General features: G+C 37.6%; 1 protein-coding gene across 1 annotated transcript in view; it reads left to right on the top strand.

Annotated features, from left to right (window-relative positions):
- The window catches only part of ZBBX (zinc finger B-box domain containing), a gene marked incomplete at its 3' end in the record, with an annotated part of 106,364 nt that overhangs the window by 63,268 nt on the left and 20,312 nt on the right, over positions 1 to 22,784 (top strand). Inside the window, exons 11-17 of the mRNA XM_079767266.1 lie at positions 5,780 to 5,889; positions 6,251 to 6,351; positions 7,456 to 7,535; positions 9,600 to 9,739; positions 14,181 to 14,488; positions 19,903 to 20,056; positions 20,883 to 20,999. Of these exons, the coding sequence (XP_079623392.1) occupies positions 5,780 to 5,889; positions 6,251 to 6,351; positions 7,456 to 7,535; positions 9,600 to 9,739; positions 14,181 to 14,488; positions 19,903 to 20,056; positions 20,883 to 20,999 (1,010 nt within the window). The remainder of the gene's footprint in view (positions 1 to 5,779; positions 5,890 to 6,250; positions 6,352 to 7,455; positions 7,536 to 9,599; positions 9,740 to 14,180; positions 14,489 to 19,902; positions 20,057 to 20,882; positions 21,000 to 22,784) is intronic.

Here is a 22,784-nt window from a genome sequence, read left to right as displayed (position 1 = left end):
GGAAGTGAAGGTGAAGGAGAAGATGCCCAAGAAGCTGAGGATCAGAAGAAAGATGAAGGTGCTGGGGAGGAGCAAGCAACCAAGAAAAGACTGAGCCCTCCTTTCCTTAATTATTTCAGGAATAATCCTCCTGAAACCAGGTCAACCCTGTCACCAACCAAGCGGTTGAGTTCCCAATACTATATGAATTAAGAAGTCAATATTTATAACATTCTGAGGTGACTCAGGTTGGACATTAAATGTTATGCTATGACTTTTCTCCTTATGCAGAGTATCTGTTTGCTTGCAGAGTGGCTTCCTGGCTTGCTGCCAGCCTGTGCATGGTACATACTTATGAGTTCAGGATCTATGACAATGTGAATAATTCAGATGTTTACAATAAAAACACATGAATACACGAATTCACTAATGTTAATGTTAAACTTCTTGAAAAAAATAGTCCTTTGAATCTTTGGTGGTTAGAAATTAAAGACCTCAAATCATGTGCAATAAACAGTAAATAAAGTTACACTGAATGACAAAAAAAAAAAAAATACATTAGGGGCGAGGAAACGTTCAAAGACCTGGGGAATGATTCCCAAATCAGGAAGGGAAGTCACAGGGTGTATATTATTGCTGTGAATACAGTATTTTCTACTACTTACAACATATACAATATAATGTATTAGATGCCTTCCTATCGCATGAAGTATGTATTCTCATAGAGTAATACTGGTACATATGTTATAGTTATGGCCGTATGTCATATCCTATCTATATTAATAAAAGGGTAATATGCTAATTAGATCATGAGACCTTCCAGAAGTCCTTCCGGACAAAGCCATGGTGGCGGGGCCAAGGCAGAGGCAGTTAGGGGTGATTAGGCCAGGAGGGGAAGGCAGTTGGGGGTGATCAGGCTGGCGGTGGGGGGGCAGTTGGGGGCAAGCAGGCTGGCAGAGGGGACCAGTTGGGGGTGAGCAAGCCAGCAGGGGGGTGAAGTTGGGGGCAATCAGGCCAGCAGGCAGCATGGTTAGGGGTGATCAAGCAGGCAGGCAGGTGAGTGGTTAGGAGCCAGCAGTCCCGGATTGCGAGGGGGTTGTCCGACTGCCAGTTTAGGCCCGATCCCACAGGGGTCTCAGATTGGAGAGGATGCAGGCCAGGCTGAGAAACACCCCCCCCACCATGCATGAATTTTGTGCACTGGACCACTAGTTAATATATAATAGTAATATCAAATTCACTTATCTTCTATTGTGGCTGCCTTTCAATGCCTTTCACATTCAGTTTGTTATACAATAAATGTACAATTTTGTTATTAAATGAGTACCATCGTTTGCTTGAATACATACAAAAAGCTTTAATCATGGGCACATGAAGTCCTGAACTATGCTGACTACTAAATGTTGGCAAATTTTCTTGTTAGAAAATAATGATTAGTGAACATATTCACTAGGGTCTTATTTACAGTTATTTTTTTAACAGTGATTTTTTTAGTTATTGCTTTATGTTTTAATTATAGATGCTAGTGTGGGGCAATCTATTTGCAATTTACAAGCTTGTGATTGTAAATTGATTACAACATTTCTAATGCTGTACTTCTGAAAAGTTTCCCTTGTTGATAATGATGATCATGGTTAAGACTTTATCTTTGCCTATGGTTGTCATGTTTTATAATAGGTTTTTATAAATATATGTTCCATTGCACTTTGTTTTGTATTTCTTTTCTGAATTGGATAATAACATTTGTATTTTATGTGCAATCAATACATGTTTTAAGAGCTACTTTAATATCTCAGTAGATCTATTAAATGCTAGGAAAGTTTCATGAAAGAGAGCGTGATATTTGGATTTAGGGTATTTTTAAAGGTGGATATTAGCAATTAGCTGGTTTTCTCACTCAAATTTCCCTACTATTTCCATTACATTTAAGTGTCAAGTTTAGCTAATCATCAGAAGTACCCGGGCAATTTTTAGAATATTGATTTCTCTACCTAATCCCAGACAAATCTAAAAATCAGTGTTTTAAAGGATGAATATGAGACTACATTTAAAAATATCTTCCTTGGTGATTCTGATGCAAAAAGCCTAACAGATGGACAGAATACATTTAGAACCGCTCATCCAGTTTCCTCAAATGAATTGGTCAATGTTTAATAAATACTTATTTAAATTTGAGGTAATCTTATTCTAAAATATATTTTATACTTTATTTATATAGCATGATGTATAACACGGCATGGGTGCCAGAATTTCAGTATCCAGAATGCAAACTTGTTTATTTACTAAACTAGAGGCCTGATGCATGAAGATTTGTGTAAGAATGGGCCTTCCTTCCCCTGGCTGCCTGCACAGCCTTCGCTCTGGCCAGAGCCGCCTTTTCGCTCTGACCCAGAGCCGCCTTTCTGCCTTCCCATGCTGCCCAGAGGCCTAGAGCAGCTGGGGTGGTGCGGAACGCCTGTGTCATTGCCATGGTGATGACGCAAGCATCCCGCCCCACCCCCGCCGCTCAGCGCCTTTGTATGCAAATCAACCCGCCATCTTTGTTGGGTTAATTTGCATACTCCTGATTGGCTGGTGGGCGTCACGAAGGTACAGTCAATTAGCATGTTGCTCTTTTATTAGTGTAGATGGTTGCTTGTTTGTGGGCAAATCACAAATTCTCTTGGCCCTCACTTTCCCATCTGGAAAATATTGAGTTTATAGTAAACATTCATAGGGTTCCTTAGCTCCAACACTTTACTATATAGACTGTCAGTCTTTGGTTCAGGGCTTTATTCATAAAATTAGATGTTTTTACTTCATGAAGAAGTATCTGGATAATAGTACATTTATGTGTATCTGTGATTGAATTTTAATACAGCATATTCATGTCAAACTGGAAAGAGATTTCTGGTTGCCAAATGCCAATTTGTTTTTGACATTTACTCTTTAATATTTCTATCACTTAATTTAATTATGGGTATAAAATGACATGTTCATTATTTTTTTCACAAAAAGCTGAAAAATAGAAATATTTTGGAATATTCTTATTTATAGACTAGTGGCCTGGTGCACAGATTCATGCACATTGAAAGGAAATCAGGAGCCTGCACCCGCATGCCCAGGGAGTTTCCATGTTTTCTGAGCTGCTGGGAAGTTGCGTGGGGAGTCTGTCCTCCCCGCAGCTTCCTGAAAAAATATTTCCAAATGTCCCTTCTGCGGCCAGGGTCATGCCTTGCCGACCGGGAGGTCCCTAGTGAACCCTTGGGCCATGCTGAATGTTTTCCACCACTCAGAGCCGGATAAGAGATGCTCGGAGGTGAACAATACAAAGTTGGGAATCTTGGAGGAAGGGGTACTCTCTTTCCCATGCCCCCAACCTTTAGATCCATCTCTCTGACTTTTACCCTGATTGTTAGTTGCCAACTTGTTGCCATTTTTACCGTATTTTCTGGTGTATAAGACGACTGGGAGTATAGAAGATTTTCCTGGGTTAAAAAGTCGTCTTATATGCCAGAAAATATGGTATATTGCTACCTTCCTCTGTAGCTCTTGGGCAATAGGTAAGAGATGAGATTTTATCTCTATGCCCAAGGTAGAGTTACAGGAGCCTGGCAGCGATATCAGGCTTGTCCTGGTTACTCTGAGTGTCTGGGCTTCATCGGTTCCCCAGAGATTGTACCTGTGGGCTTATGGGGTATGTGTCTCACAGCAAGTTCTAGCTCAGCTGTGGGCGTCCCTGGAGCGGTACCAGCACCATAGGGTGGGGGGGGGGTAGGTATCCATCCACAGGAGCTGCCATCCGTGGGCCTGTCGGCCTGCCCACAGGAGCCACCGGGGATCTGTGGGGAATGTGGGAGCCCGGATGCAGGCCAGCCCCTGGAAGGGTGCGATGGCAGCAGAGGGTGGTAGGAAGGAAGGAGGGAGAGGCGGATTGCGGTGCACATTTTTAATATTTCAGTTGCACATCTGAAGGGACATGGCAATAGCTAAGGGGTGGAATATGGCCCTGATGCCTGAGGGTGAATTCTAGGGTCTGGCATCAGTATCAAGGTCGTCCCAGTCACCTGCAAACGTTCCATGCTGCATTTGTCCACAGTAGATTGTACCAGCAGATTATAGGGGGTGATATTTCCACGCAACTCCCGGCCCAAGTGTGGGGCTGCCTGAACCGAACAGGTCAGGCCAGCACCTGCTGGTGCCCCTCTGCCCACCGGAGCTGACCAGTGCTCTGCAGGGATCCAGGAGTGGGTATTTGGTGCCAGGACGTGGACCTTTCCAGGAGATGGGGCTGGGGCCGGGTGGTAGGTGGAAGTTGCAAAGGGCTCGCCAGCGCGGACATGCGTGGGTGTTGGTCATTGGGCTGGACTTCACCAGCACTTGCTCTTGAGATGGGGGCCGGTCCAGGCAGTATGTTTGTGAAGCCCCTCTGTGGGTTTTTCCAGAGCCTGCATCCGGAGACCCAGAGGGCAATAGGTAAGGGGTGTGGTGCAGCTGCAGGGTCTGAAGGGAGAGTTCCAGGGGCTGGTGAAGGCTGATCCATGGTCATTCTGGCTACACCCCCACCACCCAGGTATTGGGACTGCAGTCTGTTTGCTGGAGATTGCACCTGCCAGAGGCGGGAGAGGCTCATGTGCCGGGCTTCTGGCTGAGTGGCTCTCCCGCTGTGGGAGCGTACTGATCACCAGGGGGCAGCTCTTGCATTGAGCACCTACCCCCTGGTGGTCAGTGCGCAACTGGTCGTTCGGTCGATCAGGCGTTACATTCTGGCTTTTATATATATAGATTACCTATATTCAGAAAATACACATAGCCATAGATTTCCATTAAATTATAAAATTTTTAGTGCCTTTGCAAATTGAAAGAAAGGCAATATGAGTAATTGTTATGAACATGGGCTTGGGGAGGCAGAAGCCTTGGGTTCAAATTCCTTTTCTGCATTTATTACCTGAATGACTTTGAACAAGTTGGTTTACTTCTTTGTGCCTCAGTATCTTCATCTGTAAAATTAAAATAATACTAGTGCCCATTTAATGCATCTATTAAGATGTAATACCCCAAATTAGTTAGAAAAGAGCCTGGTACATTTTAAGTTATGCTTCAATGTCACCTATTAATATTACTAAAAATGCTTTGACTTTTTATATGTAGACTTCATGAGCCTGTATGGTTTTCAAGGGCTATAGCTACTTTTATTTTTTGTTAAAAAGTGACCAGCTCCCCAATAACTTGGGAATGACCTGTGGGACACTCTTGACCTCTGAGAATCCCTGTGCTTCATTGCCTTCCGTATGAGATGGGGTGGGCCACACCAAACCTCATTGTTTATTGGGTGACAGATGCCATAGCCAGAATACTTCATATTCATATGGTGGACCCTATGTTCTCACCCTCCTGGCTTGGTGGAAACTTAGAATAATGTCTTCAGGTTCTCTTAGAATGTATCAACATAATGCCAAAGCTGTGGGAAACAACACACATTCACAAATTAGCTTTTTAAATAAGGTGGTATGTTTAATGGGCTTCATGTGGCTTCTGCAAGAACACTGACTTCTGTCATAACTTTACTTTTCATTCTAAACAAAAAACAGTGGGATAGCAATTTAAAAATCTTAGGTGCTGTTAATTTGATTTACAAAATTATTTTAGTGGATTAAGATTCTGTTATGCAATATAATTTTCTTCCATGAATTAGAGGTACAGCTATGATTTCATTATTAATTTTGTAGACTCACTCCTTTGTGAAATCAATCAAGATCCTGTCAGGGAAGTTTTAGATAATGTATTTTAGTCTTTTAATTGCTTCCTTCTTGTTTTGTAGAATTCCACAGGAGCAACTTCAAAATATGCCACCAGATATATTCATACCTCAGTGTACAACCACTAGTGAGGCACAATGTTCTGAGAATGAAAGTGATGAAGATAATGATGGTTAGTTCAGTCTTGATTAGACATTTTCAAATTTATTTCTTTTAAATTATATACCCTAACCATTAGTCAGCATTTGCTTTTGTTTTTCTTTACTGTATGATTTTCAACTGGACCATGTACCCTTTATCTCCTGATTAAAATGCATACTTTTTTCCATTTTTTAGATTCAGTTTCATTTAAAAATGGAATATTAAGAAAATGTGTATTTTACTTGAACTAGGAAAATTGACAGCATTTATATAGTTGTGTGGACATACAGGAGAACATTATCCTTTTATTTTTGGCTATGTTATTTGAAGATAGGAAATTATCAGGTAAAGTATATGCTTTGATGATATTATTTTCCAATCTTATTCCTTAGTTGAGGAGACCAAAGTACAATGCCCAGCTCTTTTTCTGCCAGCGGAAGAATTAAGAACAGAGAGGCCTGAAACGTCTGTAAAAATAGTTGAACTGGATGATGTGAGTGCTTAATGACCAGTTTATTTAACAAACAGGAAATTCATAACATATAGTTACAACTGCATATTATTTTCAACAAGAATCCTTTATAATTCAACATAGTTTTATAGGAAATTTATAAGTGTTTAAATTTAAACATGCTGATAGTAATAAAACTATTATTTTAGTGTTGACAGTAAATTTCTGAATTGATAAAGTGTCATTTTTTTGGAAGCATGTGGTATGGAAGATGAAAAGACATTTTATTTTTTTAACTTATAAACATGTAGTTTACTGTTTGCTTTATTTAGTTCTTTATGTTATCAGGCTTTTAAACAAAGATTAGTGTGGTATTTATTTAATAAAATCTGTATACAGTTAGTTTTTTAAATGTCATTTAATATTATTTTCTATTTAAAGGAAAAATATTGTGACAATGTAAGGGGTTTAGTGTATAATAATTTGAATACAGACCTCTAGAAGACAACACGTAGAGCCAGCGAAAGCTAGAGCCAGTCAGAGCGAGATCTCCGGGCTAAAAGTCTAAATTGTGACAAACCGTATATTTCTGACTTTCTAATCAAGTAGCTGAATATAGCACTTATCCTCCATATTTTTTACTGTGATTGTGAAAGAAAAATACTAGAATGTAGGAAGTACTTCTTTAAATACCACTTTTTTCTTTAGGTTAATAGACTGTGCTGTGCGTGTGTGTGCGTGCAACATTTTTATTTCTCCTCTGGATAAATTTAAGCTATTGAACAAATAAATATGCACACACACATACACACACATGTTACTAAATTCTTCATGCATATGGTAAGCTTATGCCAGAGAACTAACCTACTTGGCACTTAGTAGTTACAGTATAAAACATGAGTTGGTATTATTGTTTCTGGGTGTGACAGTAATGATAAAATGACTGACAAAGCAAGTGTCCTCAGCAAATATCTTTTGAATATGTTGGGTTCTTCTAGAAACTCATATACTATGACATATAGTCAGAGAGTTCATGACATTATTAGTGAAAGAAAATTCTATAAATATCACCTACAAGTTAGCTGGTTAACATATAATGATCCATTTATTGAATATATTAATGTTATACAACATGCATTTAATAAGACTTATGAAGAAGAATTTGAAGAACGAGGAGAGATTGTGCCTTACAAAGTCGAATTAGCTGACGCAGTTAGTCAACAAAGGTAAGGTCTTTCTAATTCATTTTTGATGCTATTAAAAAAACCACCAAAAAATCAACTCTTTATTTAAATGAGACATACATAATGTAAAAAACAAGTAAAGCCACGATTAAATTCATGTACAATATTGCTAATATTAGTCAACATTCAATAATTAGAAAAGTGTCCATAATGCTATATTTATACTCATCTAATATCTGGACTATTTAATAGATGCTTCTGAATTTAGGAATTACTATTATTTGAAATGACTGACCAAGGCCAATATATTTTATATGAGCTTTGTTCTTTTCTTCAAAGATAACTCTGGATTTTCCTCACTTCAGTTTGCTATGAACAATAAATAAAAACAGGTATATTAATAATTAGTTTGAGAGAAAAAAGGAACTCCCAAACTATGGATTACATCCTAGATAGATTTCATTGTGTGATAAATTAAGTATAATGGTTCACTTTGCAACTTATTTTTGGTAGAATTTTGTCATTTCAAATGAAAAATAATATCTAGCTGTATTTTTGTTATTGTTAATCTTTATCCTAGGATATTTTCCCATTGATTTTTAGAAAAAGTGGAAGGGAGGGGGAGATACAGAGGGAGAGAGAAACATTAATATGAGAGAGACACATTGATTGGTTGCTGATTGGTTGCCCAACCCAGGCCAGGGTTTGAGCCTGCAACCCAGGTACATGCCCTTCACTGGAATTGAACCCAGGACTCTTCAGTCTGCAGGCTGATGCTCAATCGACTGAGCCAAATTGGCTAGGGCTCTAGCTCTATTTGTTAATAATATTAAATTTTACTCCAAGTCTTCTTCACTTTAGCTAGGATTTCAAGGTGTTTCGACTACAAAGTATTAAATTGGTTAAACAGCAGAATGAAGTTTCCATCAAATAACCCTTCTGCCAATTCTTTGTTTATATGTTCAGATCAACTTAGGCCCTTGTCAGCATTTAGGAATAGCAATGGGCCTATGTGGTGCACTCAGGTGTGAAAAGCCCCATGTTTGGACACAGAGACCCAGATGTCTAGTAGCAAATGTGCTTTTGCCATTTGACATTTTGACAGAAGGCAGTAGACAACCTCTGGTCAGTAGATAAGAGGTTTATATCCACTAATATATCCCCAGGGAAATGAATGCTATTTCTGCTCTTTAATTTGATTATTTTATATATGTTATCACAAATCTCTGCTTTGACCTCCCTGTATGGTATTAGAGAAGACAGAAAAAGTTACTGATCATTGTTTGGCAACAGTTTCGCATCTTGGGTTTGGAGGTGTTCATAGAGCTTATTATTTTCTTAGAAAAATCATAAAGAATCATAGGTGATTCAAGAGGATCTTTTTGATTAGCAAAATGCATGTGTTTTTACGATGGTACTATATAGAACTTACATAAATTTCAGGTGTTATTAAATATATTATTCAATGCTTTGAAAATGTTATTTAAATTGTAACTATGCTTATATATATAGTAGTCATAATTAAAAATGAAACAAATACCACATATGGTATTTTAACTCTTACAGTTCATTTATGAACAACTAAAAGTTTATTTAAGTATAAAACCTTGATTTGATGGAAGGAGAATTGACCTGGGGTGGTGAACTAATCATACAATATACAGATGATGTATTATAGAATTGTATATCTGAAACCTATATAATTTTATTAACCAACGCCATCCCAATAAATTCAATTAATTAAAAAACACACCTTGATTTCATCACATTTTAATGAGCTTACAAGATTAACTCTCCATCTTTTGAAGAAATAATATAAGGAACCACATTTATTTCAGAATATTTAAAAAAAAGAAACTTTCAATTAAAATTTTGTAGTAAAGCCAGTTTTGGCCCATTTGCCTATTTCTTTTAATTCCATAATATGACTTAGTTACTTGTAGTTTAGAATGTGTTCACAGCAAGGCTGAAACAAACATAAAATCAATGTGAATACCCCTATTTCTTTAAGGTTTTATTATATTTGTTTTAATAAATTTGAAATTTTTACTTTTTTAATATTATTTCTTTCAATGCTATTCTTTTGCTTTTCCACAAACATGGAAGTTGCACATTTTATGATTATCAGAATACTTTTCTGTATAAAAATGATATCCATCAGCATCATGTTTTCACCAAGGGAAAAACAGACCTCTTACATCTTCATCTAAGCAACAGCCCTTCTTATTGTGAAGATAACTCGAAAGGTAACTTTTTTCCTTGTTCATTACTACTATTAACAATAAATGTTGGTAATTTAATTGAACCGATTGGTAGTTCAGTATATACAAGCTTTGACTCCTTTGCTGTTTATTTTAACCCCAGAAATTTTAGTTCTCAGAAGAAAATTGGTTGAAAGTATATCCACATGGGAGCTTAGGACTTTTACAGAGCTCCAAATCTAGTCCAGAGGGTATTTTTTTGACCTAACTGTAGCATAGTGTTCCAATTACCTGTGTGAAAATGCTGAATATGAGTGTTCACTGTTACTTTAAAGATAATTTATTTAAATAAGCTTTATTTCTTATTTTTTTAAAAAATATATTTCTTTATTGATTTCAGAGAGGAAGGGAAAGGGGGAGAGAGAAACATCAATGATCAGAGAGAATCATTGATCGGCTGCCTCTTGAACGCCCCCTACTGGGGATTGAGCCCACAACCCAGGCATGTGCCCTTGGCTGGAATTGAACCTGGGACCCCTCAGGACTGACCCCTCAGGCCAACACTCTATCCACTGAGCCAAACCGGCCAGGGCTAGTCTTTATTTTTAAGAGCAGTTTTAGGTTTGCAGTAAAACTGAACAGGAAGTATGGAGTTTCCATATACCCTCTGTCACCACAAACTCATAACTTCTCCCACTATTAACATATCAAACCAGAATAGTATATTGTCAGTCAACAACCATAGATGGACACATTGTTACCACCCCAAATCCATAGTTTATGTTAGGGTTCACTCTTGGTTGTACCTTCTATGGATTTGGACAAATGTATAATGACATGTGTCCAGTATTATATTTTATACAAAATAGTTTTACTGCTCTGAAAATCCTCTGTGCTCTGATTTCTTATATCTCCCTTCTTCCTAACCCCTGGGTACCACTAATCTTTCTACTGTCTCCATAGTTTTGCCTTTTCTAGAATGTCATAGAACTGAAATCATATAGTATGCAGTCTTTTCAAATTGGCTTCTTTCAGTTAGTATTATGCATTTAAAGGTGCCTCTATGTTTTTACATGGCTTGATAGCTCATTTCTTTTTAGTGTTGAAATTTCATTGTCTGAATGTACCACAATTTATTTATACATTCACTTATTGAAAAATAGCTTGATAACTTCCATGTTTTGGCAATTATGAATAAAGTTGTTATATATATCAATGTGTGGGTTTTTGTTTGGACCTACATTTTCAGCTCATTTGGGTAATACCCAAGGGGTTTGATTGTTGGATCACATGTTAAGTGTACATTTAGTTTTGTAAGAAGTCACCAAACTGTCTTCCAAAGTGGCTGTACCATTTTGCATTCCCACCCACAATGAATGACAATTCCTGTTCTCTACATCCTCATCAGCATTTGGTGTTGCTAGTGTTTCAAATTTTTGCCATTCTAATAATTGTGTAGTGGTATTTTATTATTGTTTTTATTTTTCATTTTCTAATGGCTTATGATGTTGAACATCTTTTCAACACTTATTTTCCATAAATATATCTTCTTTGATGAAGTCTGCTAAGGTTTTAGGCCCATTTTTTTTCAGTTGGGTTTCACATTTTCTTAAGGTTTCTTTTGTTATTTTAGATAACAGTACTTTACTAGATACATATTTTACAGATATTTTCTCCAAGTCTGTGGCTTGTCTTCTTACTCTCTTGGTAGTGTCTTTCACAGAACAGATATTTTTAATTTTAATCAAATCCAGCTTATCAATTATTTCTTTCAGGGAATCTGCTTGGTATTGTTTGAAGAATTCATCATGATACCCAATATAACCTACATTTTCTCCAGTGTTCTAGGAGTTTTATAATTTTGCGCTTTACATTTAGGTCTATCACTCATTCTGAGTAAATTTTTGTGAAGCGGGTGTAAGGTCTGTGTTCAGAGTAACTTTTGGGGCATGCAGAGGTCTAGTTGTTCCAGCCCTGTTTGTTGAAAAGGCAGTCTTTTCTCCATCGTATTGTCTTTGCTCTTTTGTCAAATATCAGCTGACTATATTTATGTGGGTCTATTTATGGATTCTCTGTTCTGTTCCATTGATCAATTTTATATACTTTTGCTAATACCACATTGTCTTTATTGTATAGTTGTATCGTAATTATTGAAGTTGGATAGAGTCAGTTTTCTCACTTTGTTCTACTCCTTCAATATTGTGTTGCTTATTCTGGGTCTTTTGCCTCTCAATATAAATTTTAGAATCAATTTATCAATATCCACACAATAATTTGCTGATATTTTGATTGGGATTTCATTGTGTCTATGGATCAAGTTGGGAAGAACTGACATCTTGATGATATTGAAGCTTCAGATCCATGAACATAGACTATATATTTATTTAGTCTTTGAGTTCTTTAATCAGAGATTTCTAGTTTTAATCATATAGATCTGTACATAGTTTGTTAGATTTATACCTAAGTATTTCATTTTTGTTTGCTAATGTAAATGCTATTATGTTAATTTCAAATTTTGCTTGTTTATATTTGTACATAGAAAAGTGATTGACTTGTATGTTGAGTTTGTATCCTGCAATCTTGCAATAACTAGTTACAGGAGTTTGTTTTTTTTTAATTCTTTTGGACTTGGTACGTAGATAATCATATTATCTGTGAACAATATCAAATTTATTTCTTCCCAATCTGTGTTTCTTTTATTTCCTTTCCTTATTTTACTGGGTAGCTAGATTTTGCAGTTCAATATTGAAAAAGGAGTGGTAAGAGGGTGAAACCTAGCCTTATTTCTCATCTTATGAGTAAAGCTTCTAGTTTCTCATCATTTAGTATGATGTGAACTATATTTGTGTGTGTGTGTGCATTTGTGTGTTTTTTGTAGTCTTTATCAGATTGAGAATTTCCCTTTATTCCTAGTTTGCTGAGAGTTTTTATCATAAGTGGGTGTTGGATTTTGTCATGTTTTTTGCATCTATTGACATGAACCTTTGATTTTTCTTCTTTAACCTATTGATGTGATAAACTAAATTGATTTATGAATATTGAACCAAGATATCTAATTTTTATGACTTAACAGGGCTTCCAACAAATAGAGTAAATTAAATCATACCTGTACATTCCATATCATATTTTAAACATTAATAAGTGGATGTTTTGTCTCATTTCAACAACAAAAGATCCTAATAATGAAATTTTGCCACCTTAAGTGAATATAGTAGAGATTAATTGCAGACATTTGCATATAACAAATGGCACGTGTTTCTATTGGAAAAAAATCAGATAATTTCTATTTAAGTGTAGAAGGAAAATACAGCATTATTGTGGAAGTTTCATTAAATTGAGTAGCCTTTATAAAGTTTTTCTTATAAAAGCATTTCTATGACATACAAGTTATTGCATTGCTCATAGTATTTGTGCAATTTGAGGTGATGGTTGTTGGATGTGAAAGTTCTAAGTAAATACTACGTGTAATAGCTGAGCTATATCAACATTTGATTGCAACAAGTCCTTTGGGCTGCAAGGCAGAATTTGCATCACTGGGTATTATTTAGTCATAGCTGCTACTGTTTTTACACAGTATATTTATAGAGATAAGCTATTTATATTAGAAAGATAATAAGGGATAATCAGATGAAGCTGTATTCATTCTGGAAAATATATGTAAAATGAAAGCAATGTGGTGCAAAAATTGTTAAATGATTTTAATTCATCAGGAAATCTAGACCAATGTTCACAACCCGAGCTGCACATTATAATCACCTGGAGAACCTGGTAGAGGAAAATAAACCAACAGTGCTTGAGGCCCACTCCCAGTGTTTGATTCAGTTGTTTTGGGGTCAGGCCCACACACTGACAATTTTAAAGAGAACCTTCAGATGAATCCATTGTGCAACCAGTTTGAAACCAATGATCTAAACCAAGTGATGTGTTAAAAGCAGACATGATGAGGTGGTGACTCATAAAATTTTGCTCATTTTGTAGCTTTCCAGAAGCAGGTGTCCCAGCTTAAACATTTTCTGTGCCTCTAACTGCTACTCATTCATCTGGCAGATTTCTTTTTGCCTTCTCCTCAGCACTAGCATGCTATGGAAAAGAGGTGAAATGTGGAAATAAGATTCCCTCCGCATTATTTCTCATAAATTGCTGTTGTAAAACTAGAGTGAGAGAGGAGGTAGGCAAGTGGGAATTGAACCAAAGGCTGAATAAAAATTTGCATCAATTTCAAGATTTCATTACAAAATAAAATCTTGCCTCACTCCATTAGTCTCTAGCTCATTAAGGTTTGAATGCCTAAGTAAATCATGATTATCATTTAGGAACAAAAACAGCATAATAGTATTTTAACACTGAGAACTCAGTAAAGAAATGTTGATAAAATAGGGTTTATTGATACAGGTTTACATCACAGAACATTTGGTTTATGAACAGATTAATCAATTTATTTGTTTAAATTTATTTAACTTTTATAAATGTGTGTTTTTGACAATAGGAACTTCAAATAAAAAATTTGACAACAATGTGGATCCTGATGTTTATTCTCCTGCTGTTGAAAAATTAGGGGAAAGCAGCTTTTCTGAAAGACATTTTAAAGAGAAAAGTATAATCGATATGGAATGTAATCAAATGCTGGATAATTCCTGCATATCATTTGCAAACAAGGATTCTTTTCCAAAGGTAGATTTAGAAACACCTTCCATTAAGGAGAAATTGTCTCAAGACATCAAAGAATCCTTGGAATTTAGCAACTTTCTGGAGAGGCCAAACTTTGAAGATGCAAAAACTACAGAGTCACCACTGGTAAATTTCTATTATGTTTGTTATATTAAAATTTTTATAAGAAACATCGTAAGAAAATTTTATACTCACACAATACATTCTTAAATGTTTTCTCCAATTGAAGTTAAAATGTACTACCATATATTATCACGAGGTAGTTGAAGATTGAGTTATATGGGAAAGAATGTTAATGACTTACAGGACAAATCTAATATGGTAAATGCCATGATAATAAATGGCTTCTATAACAAATAAAACTTTAAGGCCTATCTCATACACCATATTTATAGTGCTGTTACCTTTCTAAATGAAATTTGTTGTTATGAATATTTTAGTATAATAAATCCATTCTAGATTTTTACTGTATAGTCACTGGTTAAAATGAAATAAAGGCATATATGTAGATAGAGTCAGTTTTTGTGGCTTAATGTAAGTATAGGAGTTAAAGGTATCTGTCAGTAACATGGTTAATAAAGAAATAGGGGTGAAGTTTGTGTTTCTTCTTAGGAAAAATGGTAAAGTAGCCATTGGCAATAATTATTGCATTACTACCAAATTTTAAAACTATATTTAAATCTCTATTCTACATACTAAAATGTTAAGTAATAGTGATTAGTAATAATAAACTCTTGGGAAATTGAGCAAGATAAATGTTAAATTCTTTGGAAATGGGGAAGTCCAACATTTAACAACCCTTTAGAGTCATTTGAAATGAATCTCTATGGTGCCTAAACTGAAGGTGCTACTAAAAAATTGGACTGAATATTGAGCTGCTGCTACTTCTGTTTGGAGATTGGATTTCTGTGCCTACTTTGTGGCTGATCTTGTTCCTTTTTAAAGTGGCAAAGTGGAACTGAGACCTCTGCAAAACCTTGGATCCCTAAAAGTCTGCTCAGTCTCTGAAGGACTTTGCCAGGAGACATATTCTCTCCCCTCTTCCAATGACGAAAACAATTGATCATAGATTGAATTTGTGCAAACAGAACAGACAAGAACTCTAATTGACCAGTTTCCACAGGGCATCATGAGGAGGGCTGGTGACACCTGCACATGCAGTGTGCTGTGTTAGAGGAGAGGAATCCTGAGCAAAGAAACCCGATGCTTTTACAGGGGGCATAGGCCTGGCTGACCTTTGCCCTAGCAGGAGACATCATCTCCTGTTAAAATAAATGAAACAGAACTATTTTTATTAACATGGATACATCTCAAAAATATTATGATGTAAAAATTGAAATGTAAAAGGGTACATAGAGTTTGATAGCACTTTTAGAACCATTTACAATATGTTACTTTTATGGATACACTCAAATCTAATAATATTAAAAATATAATTAGAATTGAAATAATACAATTAATTTATAAAGATTGATATATATTGTGGTATAGAAATTTCTTATATGTGGAATCTAGCGAATAAAATAAACTGATGGACAAAATAGAAACAGAGGCATGAATACATGGAACACACTGACAGCTGTCAGAGGGGAGGGGGTAGTAAAGGGACTGTATGAAAGAAGGTGAAGGGGATTAGCCAAAGAAAGTATAGGCATAACCCATAGACACAGACAACAGCCAAAGGGAAAGGGGGGTGGGGAACTGGGTGGAGGTGGGCACAGAGGGTCATATATAATAATGTTAATAATAAAATAATAAAATGAAGTAAAATAAAATGTAATTCAGTTATATGTCCATTATATCTCAATAACGCTGGAAAAATAAATAAATTTGAAGCAAATCTTTAAATTACTGATATTAAATTGTGTGATCAAGTTGAATCATGTGTTGTACATATTTATATACACTGAGTGGCCAGATTATGATTATCTCTGAACGCATAATAATCTGGCCACTCAGTGTATATCCTATCTAATAAAAGAGTAATATGCAAATTAACCATCACTCCAACACATAAGATGGCTGCCCCCATGTGGTCAAAGATGGCCTCCACAAGATGGCTAGCAAGGGAGGGCAATGGGAGGAAACAGGCCTGCAAAGGAGGGCAGTTGTGGGCAATCAGGCCAGCAGGGGAGGGCAGTTGGGGGCGATCAGGCCAGCAGAGGAGGGCAGTTGGGAGGGACCAGGCCTGCAAGGGAGGGCAGTTGGGGGTGATCAAGCCTGCAGGGGAGGGCAGTTGGGGTGACCAGGCTGGCAGAGGAGGGAAGTTGGGGGTGACCAGGCCTGCAGGGGAAGGCAGTTAGGGGTGACCAGGCCTGCAGGGGAGGGCAGTTAGGGGCAATCAGGCTGGCAGGGGAATGGTTAGGGCGTGATCAGGCTGGCAGGCAGAAGTGGTTAGGGGCAATCAGGAAGGCAGGCAGGTGAGCAGTTGGGAGTCAGCAGTCCTGGATTGTGAGAGGGATGTCTGACTGCTCGTTTAGGCCCAATCCTACTGGCAGTCGGACATCCCTGGAGGTGTCCCAGATTGGAAAAGGTGCAGGCTGGGCTGAGGGACACACACCGCCATGCATGAATTTCATGCACCGAGCCTCTAGTCCTATATAATAAAAAGCTAATATGCAAATTGTCCCCTCGACCAGGAGTTCAACCAGCAGGCAGGCCAGCCAACCGCCCATGACCCCTCCCCCTGGCCAGGCTGGCGGGACCCCATCCATGCACGAATTCATGCACTGGGCCTCTAATACACACACACACACACACACACACACTGAGTGGCCAGATTATTATTATTATTATAATCTGGCCACTCAGTGTATTTAAAGCATTTCATAATTAAAATTTAAATGTTAAAAAAGCTACTAATTATATTTTGATCTTTTATGATACTACTAGACTCCCGGTACATGAAATTTGTGCACTCAGCGGGGGGTGGGGGGGCGTCCCTCAGTCCAGCTTGCGCCCTCTCACAGATCAGGAGCCCTCGGGGGATGTCCATCTGACAGCTTAGGGGAGCGGGCCCAAGTCAGTCGGATATTCTTAGCGCTCCCGCCACCGCCACTGCGCTTGCCAGCTGTGAGCCCAGCTTCTGGTTGAGTGGTGCTTACCTCGTGGGAGCACATTGATCACCAGGAGGCAGCTCCTGCATTGAACGTCTGCCCCCTGGTGGTCAGTGTGTGTCATAGCAACTGGTCATTCCACCTTTTGGTCGATTTGCATATTAGTCTTTTATTATATAGGATTGTAAAAGAAAAAAGTGTTAAATGATTACATCATAGAGAACAGTGCTTTATAATCTACTAATGACTACAGGAAATGTTTTTGTGCTCCTCCTGCCCTAGCAAAAGCCATTCCCTAAGCAGAAACTACTTGGACATTTGTTGTGCTCCAGTGGAAAATTCAAGAGTGAGCAATAGGGGCAATTTTTAGTAGTGGCATTACTTGACTTTGAAATTGACTGTATGGCAGTTCATTTTGAACTTCAGTTTTTAGAAATTGAGTTATTACTAAAGGTGGGACCACCTATGAAATTAAGTACTAAGTTGTAGAGCAGCAACAGTGAGATAAAGTCAGGTGCCAGGAAGAATGTGGTCTAGTTGGGCTCTTGGTCTGGTTCTGAAATAACCAAGTTAACTTTGTGAGTTTGGGAAGAACAAACTCACTTTCATTGTTCTGTTGACCAAGGCTTTTAAAAAACTTTCCAGATTTGTAATTGTCTAATCCAAATATGAGCTCCACTATGGCTGAAGGGGTTCTGTAAATTGGTTTCAGTGTCTGGGGGAACCAGTGAAAATATGAGTAGAGTGGACTTGGACTTATCTTTGAATGAAATGATTTATTGGTTGCTACTTGGTTTGTACATTTTAGCATTTATACGACTTATAAATTTGAATCAAGTTACAATAATTTCTTTTGTGTTGGTTACCAGCTTGAACAGACCACGTTAGGGCATTCATTAGATCCATTAGGGAACTTTTAAATACTGATAGACACTTTGATATATTGTAAGCCTGTTTGGAGTTCTCAATTCAAATATCTAATCTGTTTCCTACAAGACTACATGTACTTTAAAAAATATTTTTTATTGATTTTTTTACAGAGAGGAAGAGAGAGGGATAGAAAGTTAGAAACATCAATGAGAGAGAAACATCGATCAGCTGCCTCCTGCACAACCCCGACTGGGGATGTGCCCACAACCAAGGTACATGCCCTTTTACATGCCCTTGACTGGAATTGAACCTGGGATTCTTCAGTTGACAGGCCGACGCTCTATCCACTGAGCCTAACTGGTTAGGGCTCATATACTTTTTAATCTCATTTGTACTCTTACTTGGGATGAAAGCATATCAAAAAATGAGTTCATAGGGTGATAGAGTAAGTCTAGGTATCAAATGAGATAGACTTATATTCAAAACCTAGGACTGCTACTTTTGAGCTATATAAACTCAAATTACATAGCTTGTTCCTGCCTCAGTTTCCTAATTTCTTAATGATGAAAATTTTGTTGACTTGGACTTTGCCTGTGACCATGGTCTGATGGGATTTATTCTCTTTGACATTTTATCTTTGAAATAATATTATATATAGAAAAAGACACTAGTTCAAAAAGCACAGCATATGAGAGAGATTCTGCTTTCCAAATAATGTGTGTGCAATGAAATTGAAGGGGAAAAAATAAAGGAGAAAGGAAAATTTGGTTTCATGAACTTCTGTACTCCTTGGTTTGATGGCAACTTTCAGATAATTACTGTAATTGTGGTTTATACATTTCTCAAAACTTATTATATACAAACTAGAGGTACATGAAATTCGTGCATGGGAGGGGGTCCTCTCAGCCCAGCCTGCTCCCTCTCCAATCCGGGACCCTTTGGGGGACGTCCAACTGCCGGTTTAGCCCCGATCCTGGGAATCGGGCCTAAACCGGCAGTTGGACATCCCTCTCACAATCCTGGACCTCTGGCTCCTAATCACTCACCTGCCTGCCTGCCTGATCACCCCTTACTGACCCCCTGCTGGCCTGGTTGCCCCTGACTGCCCCATGCCAGTCTGGTTGCCCCCAACTTCCCCCCCTGCCAGCCTAATCACCTCCAACTGCCCCCTCTGCCAGCCTGGTCACTCCAACTGCCCCCCTCTGCTGGCCTGGTTGCTCCTAACTGCCCCCCCTGCCAGTGTGGTTGTGCCCAACTGTCCCCCCTGCTGGCTGGTAATCCCCAATTGCCTCCCCTGACAGCCTGGTCACTCCTCACGCTCCCCCCCCGCCCCCCCGCTAGCCTGGTTGCCCTATGCAGCCCGCTGTGGTTGTCCCTCACTAACCCCCCCTGCCGGCCTGGTAGTAGGCAGCCATTTTGTGAGGGTGTGAGGGTCAATTTGCATATTACCACTTTATTATATAGGATATTATTATTTATGTCTCCTTTACTAGAAATTAAACTTGAGGAGGGCAGAATCCATGCCAAGAACATAGTAGGTACTCAATGAATGAATGTGCTGCTTTGTGTTGATGAGATAAATAAACTTAATTTTGTTGAATATTTTTTTCCTAGTTGTTACAAGAAATAGCCCTCAGAAATAAGCCTATTACTGAAAAATATCAAGGACTTGAAAGATTCTTTGTTTCTGATAGAAACGAAAGACTCAACTCGCTGCCTTCTCATAGTTTAGAACGCAGATCTTCCGGTACTAAGGTAACAATTGCAGGTAAATTCAGACATGAAATCAGTTGGCCTGTTGACCAACTTAACAATTTTCTGACACATTTTTTAAAGCAGTCCATCCTCATCTTAGGAAATATTGGGCAATTCTGTTCAACGAATACAATCATTATATTCTTCTCTAGCTGAAATTATTAGTTCTGTGTGAGTTGCCACATATTTATGTTGAAGACTGCTATCAGAATGAGAGATAACATGACTATTATGAGAGTGGGAGAAATTATTTTTAGAATTTAGAAATGTATCCCTTAATAAACTATGAAACATAAATCCTTTGAATCAATTTATTAACTGACAAGCATCATATGATTCTTAAATGTCAACTTAAAGGAAAAATCCCAAAATCTCAGGATCTGTGAGATTTCTGAGACATACTATTATTTTCTTTTAAAACTAGATTTTGGTTTCACGTGAGTTCTTAGGATTCCTCTGTATTCAAATGTGTTTATTCACATACAAACAATTATGTTTCATGTAATATTGTTAAATACTTCTTAAAATACCTGTTTCTATTCAAACATGTGTATAATATCTTTGCAATTTAGAGTTTATTTTTTCTCTTTTTTAAGCTATCTGAATCTAATGGTTTTTATTGTGTAATTATGAGATTTTGTCTTTCCTAATATATACCAAACCGTTATAAATGTTCCTTCTTTAACTAAATATTATCCAGTAAGATAATATGGTTTTATTAACCAATGACACCCCAATAAATTCAATACTAATAACAAATAAAAATAAAAAGAAATAAAGCAACAACATGATTTTTTCTCCTTTACCATGTATATAATTGTACCATTTTTCTATTTCAGGAAACAGAGACTGGATCCCAGACCAGAGCATAAGTGCATGTCCTAACAGTGCAGTTGCCTCGGGTGCTGCGCAGAGTGGCCAGAACCCATCATCAGGTAGAACACAGCAAAAGATGGGTGAGATGGACTGTACATACTGGACAGTGACATATTGGTGATTCACTCTGTCTATTCGTTTGTCTTTAGCAGTTTACTAGCCACCTGAAAATTAATTTTTGCAGTGTTATAATTTAAACTTAGTCATTTTAACTAACTGTCCTATACTTTTCTCCCCAAAACAAAAAACCTAGAGTAGTCATTATTCCTGCAAACACACACACACAGACAAACAAACTGAGTTGCAACCTTAGTTATTTTCTGTAGCAATGTATTGGAGCATAATGTTTTAAAAATGTAGCTCAGGATATGGTGTATACTTTGAACAATCCTTATCTACTCAGTTTTATTACGCTCTGAGAAAACTGTATTTATACTAAGTTTTGTGTACTTCTCCACTTGGTTTATATGATGGTCAGATATAGCCATTTATGTAATGAACTAGAGGCCTGTTGCACGAAGATTCATGCAATAGGCCTTCCTTCCCCTGGCTGCCGGCACCGGTTTTTCCCCAGCACCTGGGACCCAGGCCTTCGCTCCGGCCGGAGTCTTCAGTCTTTGCTCCAGCTGGAGCCTTTAGTCTTCGCTCTGGCCTGAGCGCCGCTCCTGTAGCTCCCTCTGCCCCCTACCCTCCCCCTCATAGCAGGCGTCCCGCCTCTCCTGGCCTCTCCACGCCTGCATTCATGCTGCCCAGAGGCCCGGAGTGGCTGGGGGGGCGGGGCCGCCACCAGCTTTGTCAAGTTAATTTGCATACTCACTCCTGATTGGCTGGTGGATGTTGTAAAGTGATGGTCAATTTGCATATTTTTTCTTTTATTCATGTAGATGGCTTAGGCTAAGATTACTGCTGAGATACCTCCATTCTAAACCTAATGCTGAGGGTGTTAACGCTGGGCTTGATTTAGTTCATTTACTCCATTCTCTAACCAAAATAATTGCCAGATTTTCTTTTGACATGTTGAATGTTGCAATATTCTCATAGTGAGTGTATGCAGAGAATTTTGACATTATTCTAATCAATAGTATTATTAGTTAATTTTTGTTATCCAATAATACTTGCTAAAGTAAGTTTATGCTGAATTTTATATGAATTTGTAGTAGATGACTGATGAATTAAGGCAATTCAACACAGATGTGTTAACTATGTTGGTACTGTGCTGGGCTAGGGGATAAAGGATGCATTAGTAATGTTCCCTGAACAATGTAGGAGGGACACTTGAAAAAGGGGCTTTTTGCCTTTGCCCAAAAGCCATCTTAAAACCAGAAATTTAATTACATATAATTTGTACAGATATGTAAGATTTATATGTCTCTCTTGCCCTAAATCCTATGATTAAAGTTACTTGGCTAGATTAGATATTTTCCATATACATTTATATTATGAAACTGTCAGACATGAGATATTTTGAGTGAAAAAATCATCCATTTATGACAAATGTTTTTTGGCTCTATTGTTAGGTACCCATACTCATATCAGAATCTAGATCATCTTTAAAAATTCTGGTTGCTTCCTTCTGAGTCAGTCAAAAGAAAATGTTTTAAGTCACAGTATATTGATGAATTCAAACTCACATGCATGGGGTGGGGGGGACAATGGTAAGATATGTACACATATAATACCTTAATAAAAAAATTAAAAAAAAAAACAAAACAAAAACAAAAACTCACATGCAGTATGCTCTGAGAAACTTGTTACTAAGACAAATCTTCATACATAATTACCCAAATGCCTTTTAATACCCATTTGGAATGGTTAGTTGAAATCAATAATTTACTATTGAAACATCTGTGAGAGCACCGACTTCA

Source organism: Cnephaeus nilssonii (assembly GCF_951640355.1).
Source record: "Cnephaeus nilssonii genome assembly, chromosome: 3".
Classification (NCBI taxonomy): domain Eukaryota; kingdom Metazoa; phylum Chordata; class Mammalia; order Chiroptera; family Vespertilionidae; genus Cnephaeus; species Cnephaeus nilssonii.
Note: the sequence above shows the minus strand (reverse complement) of the source record. Positions and strands in the feature narration are given on the sequence as shown.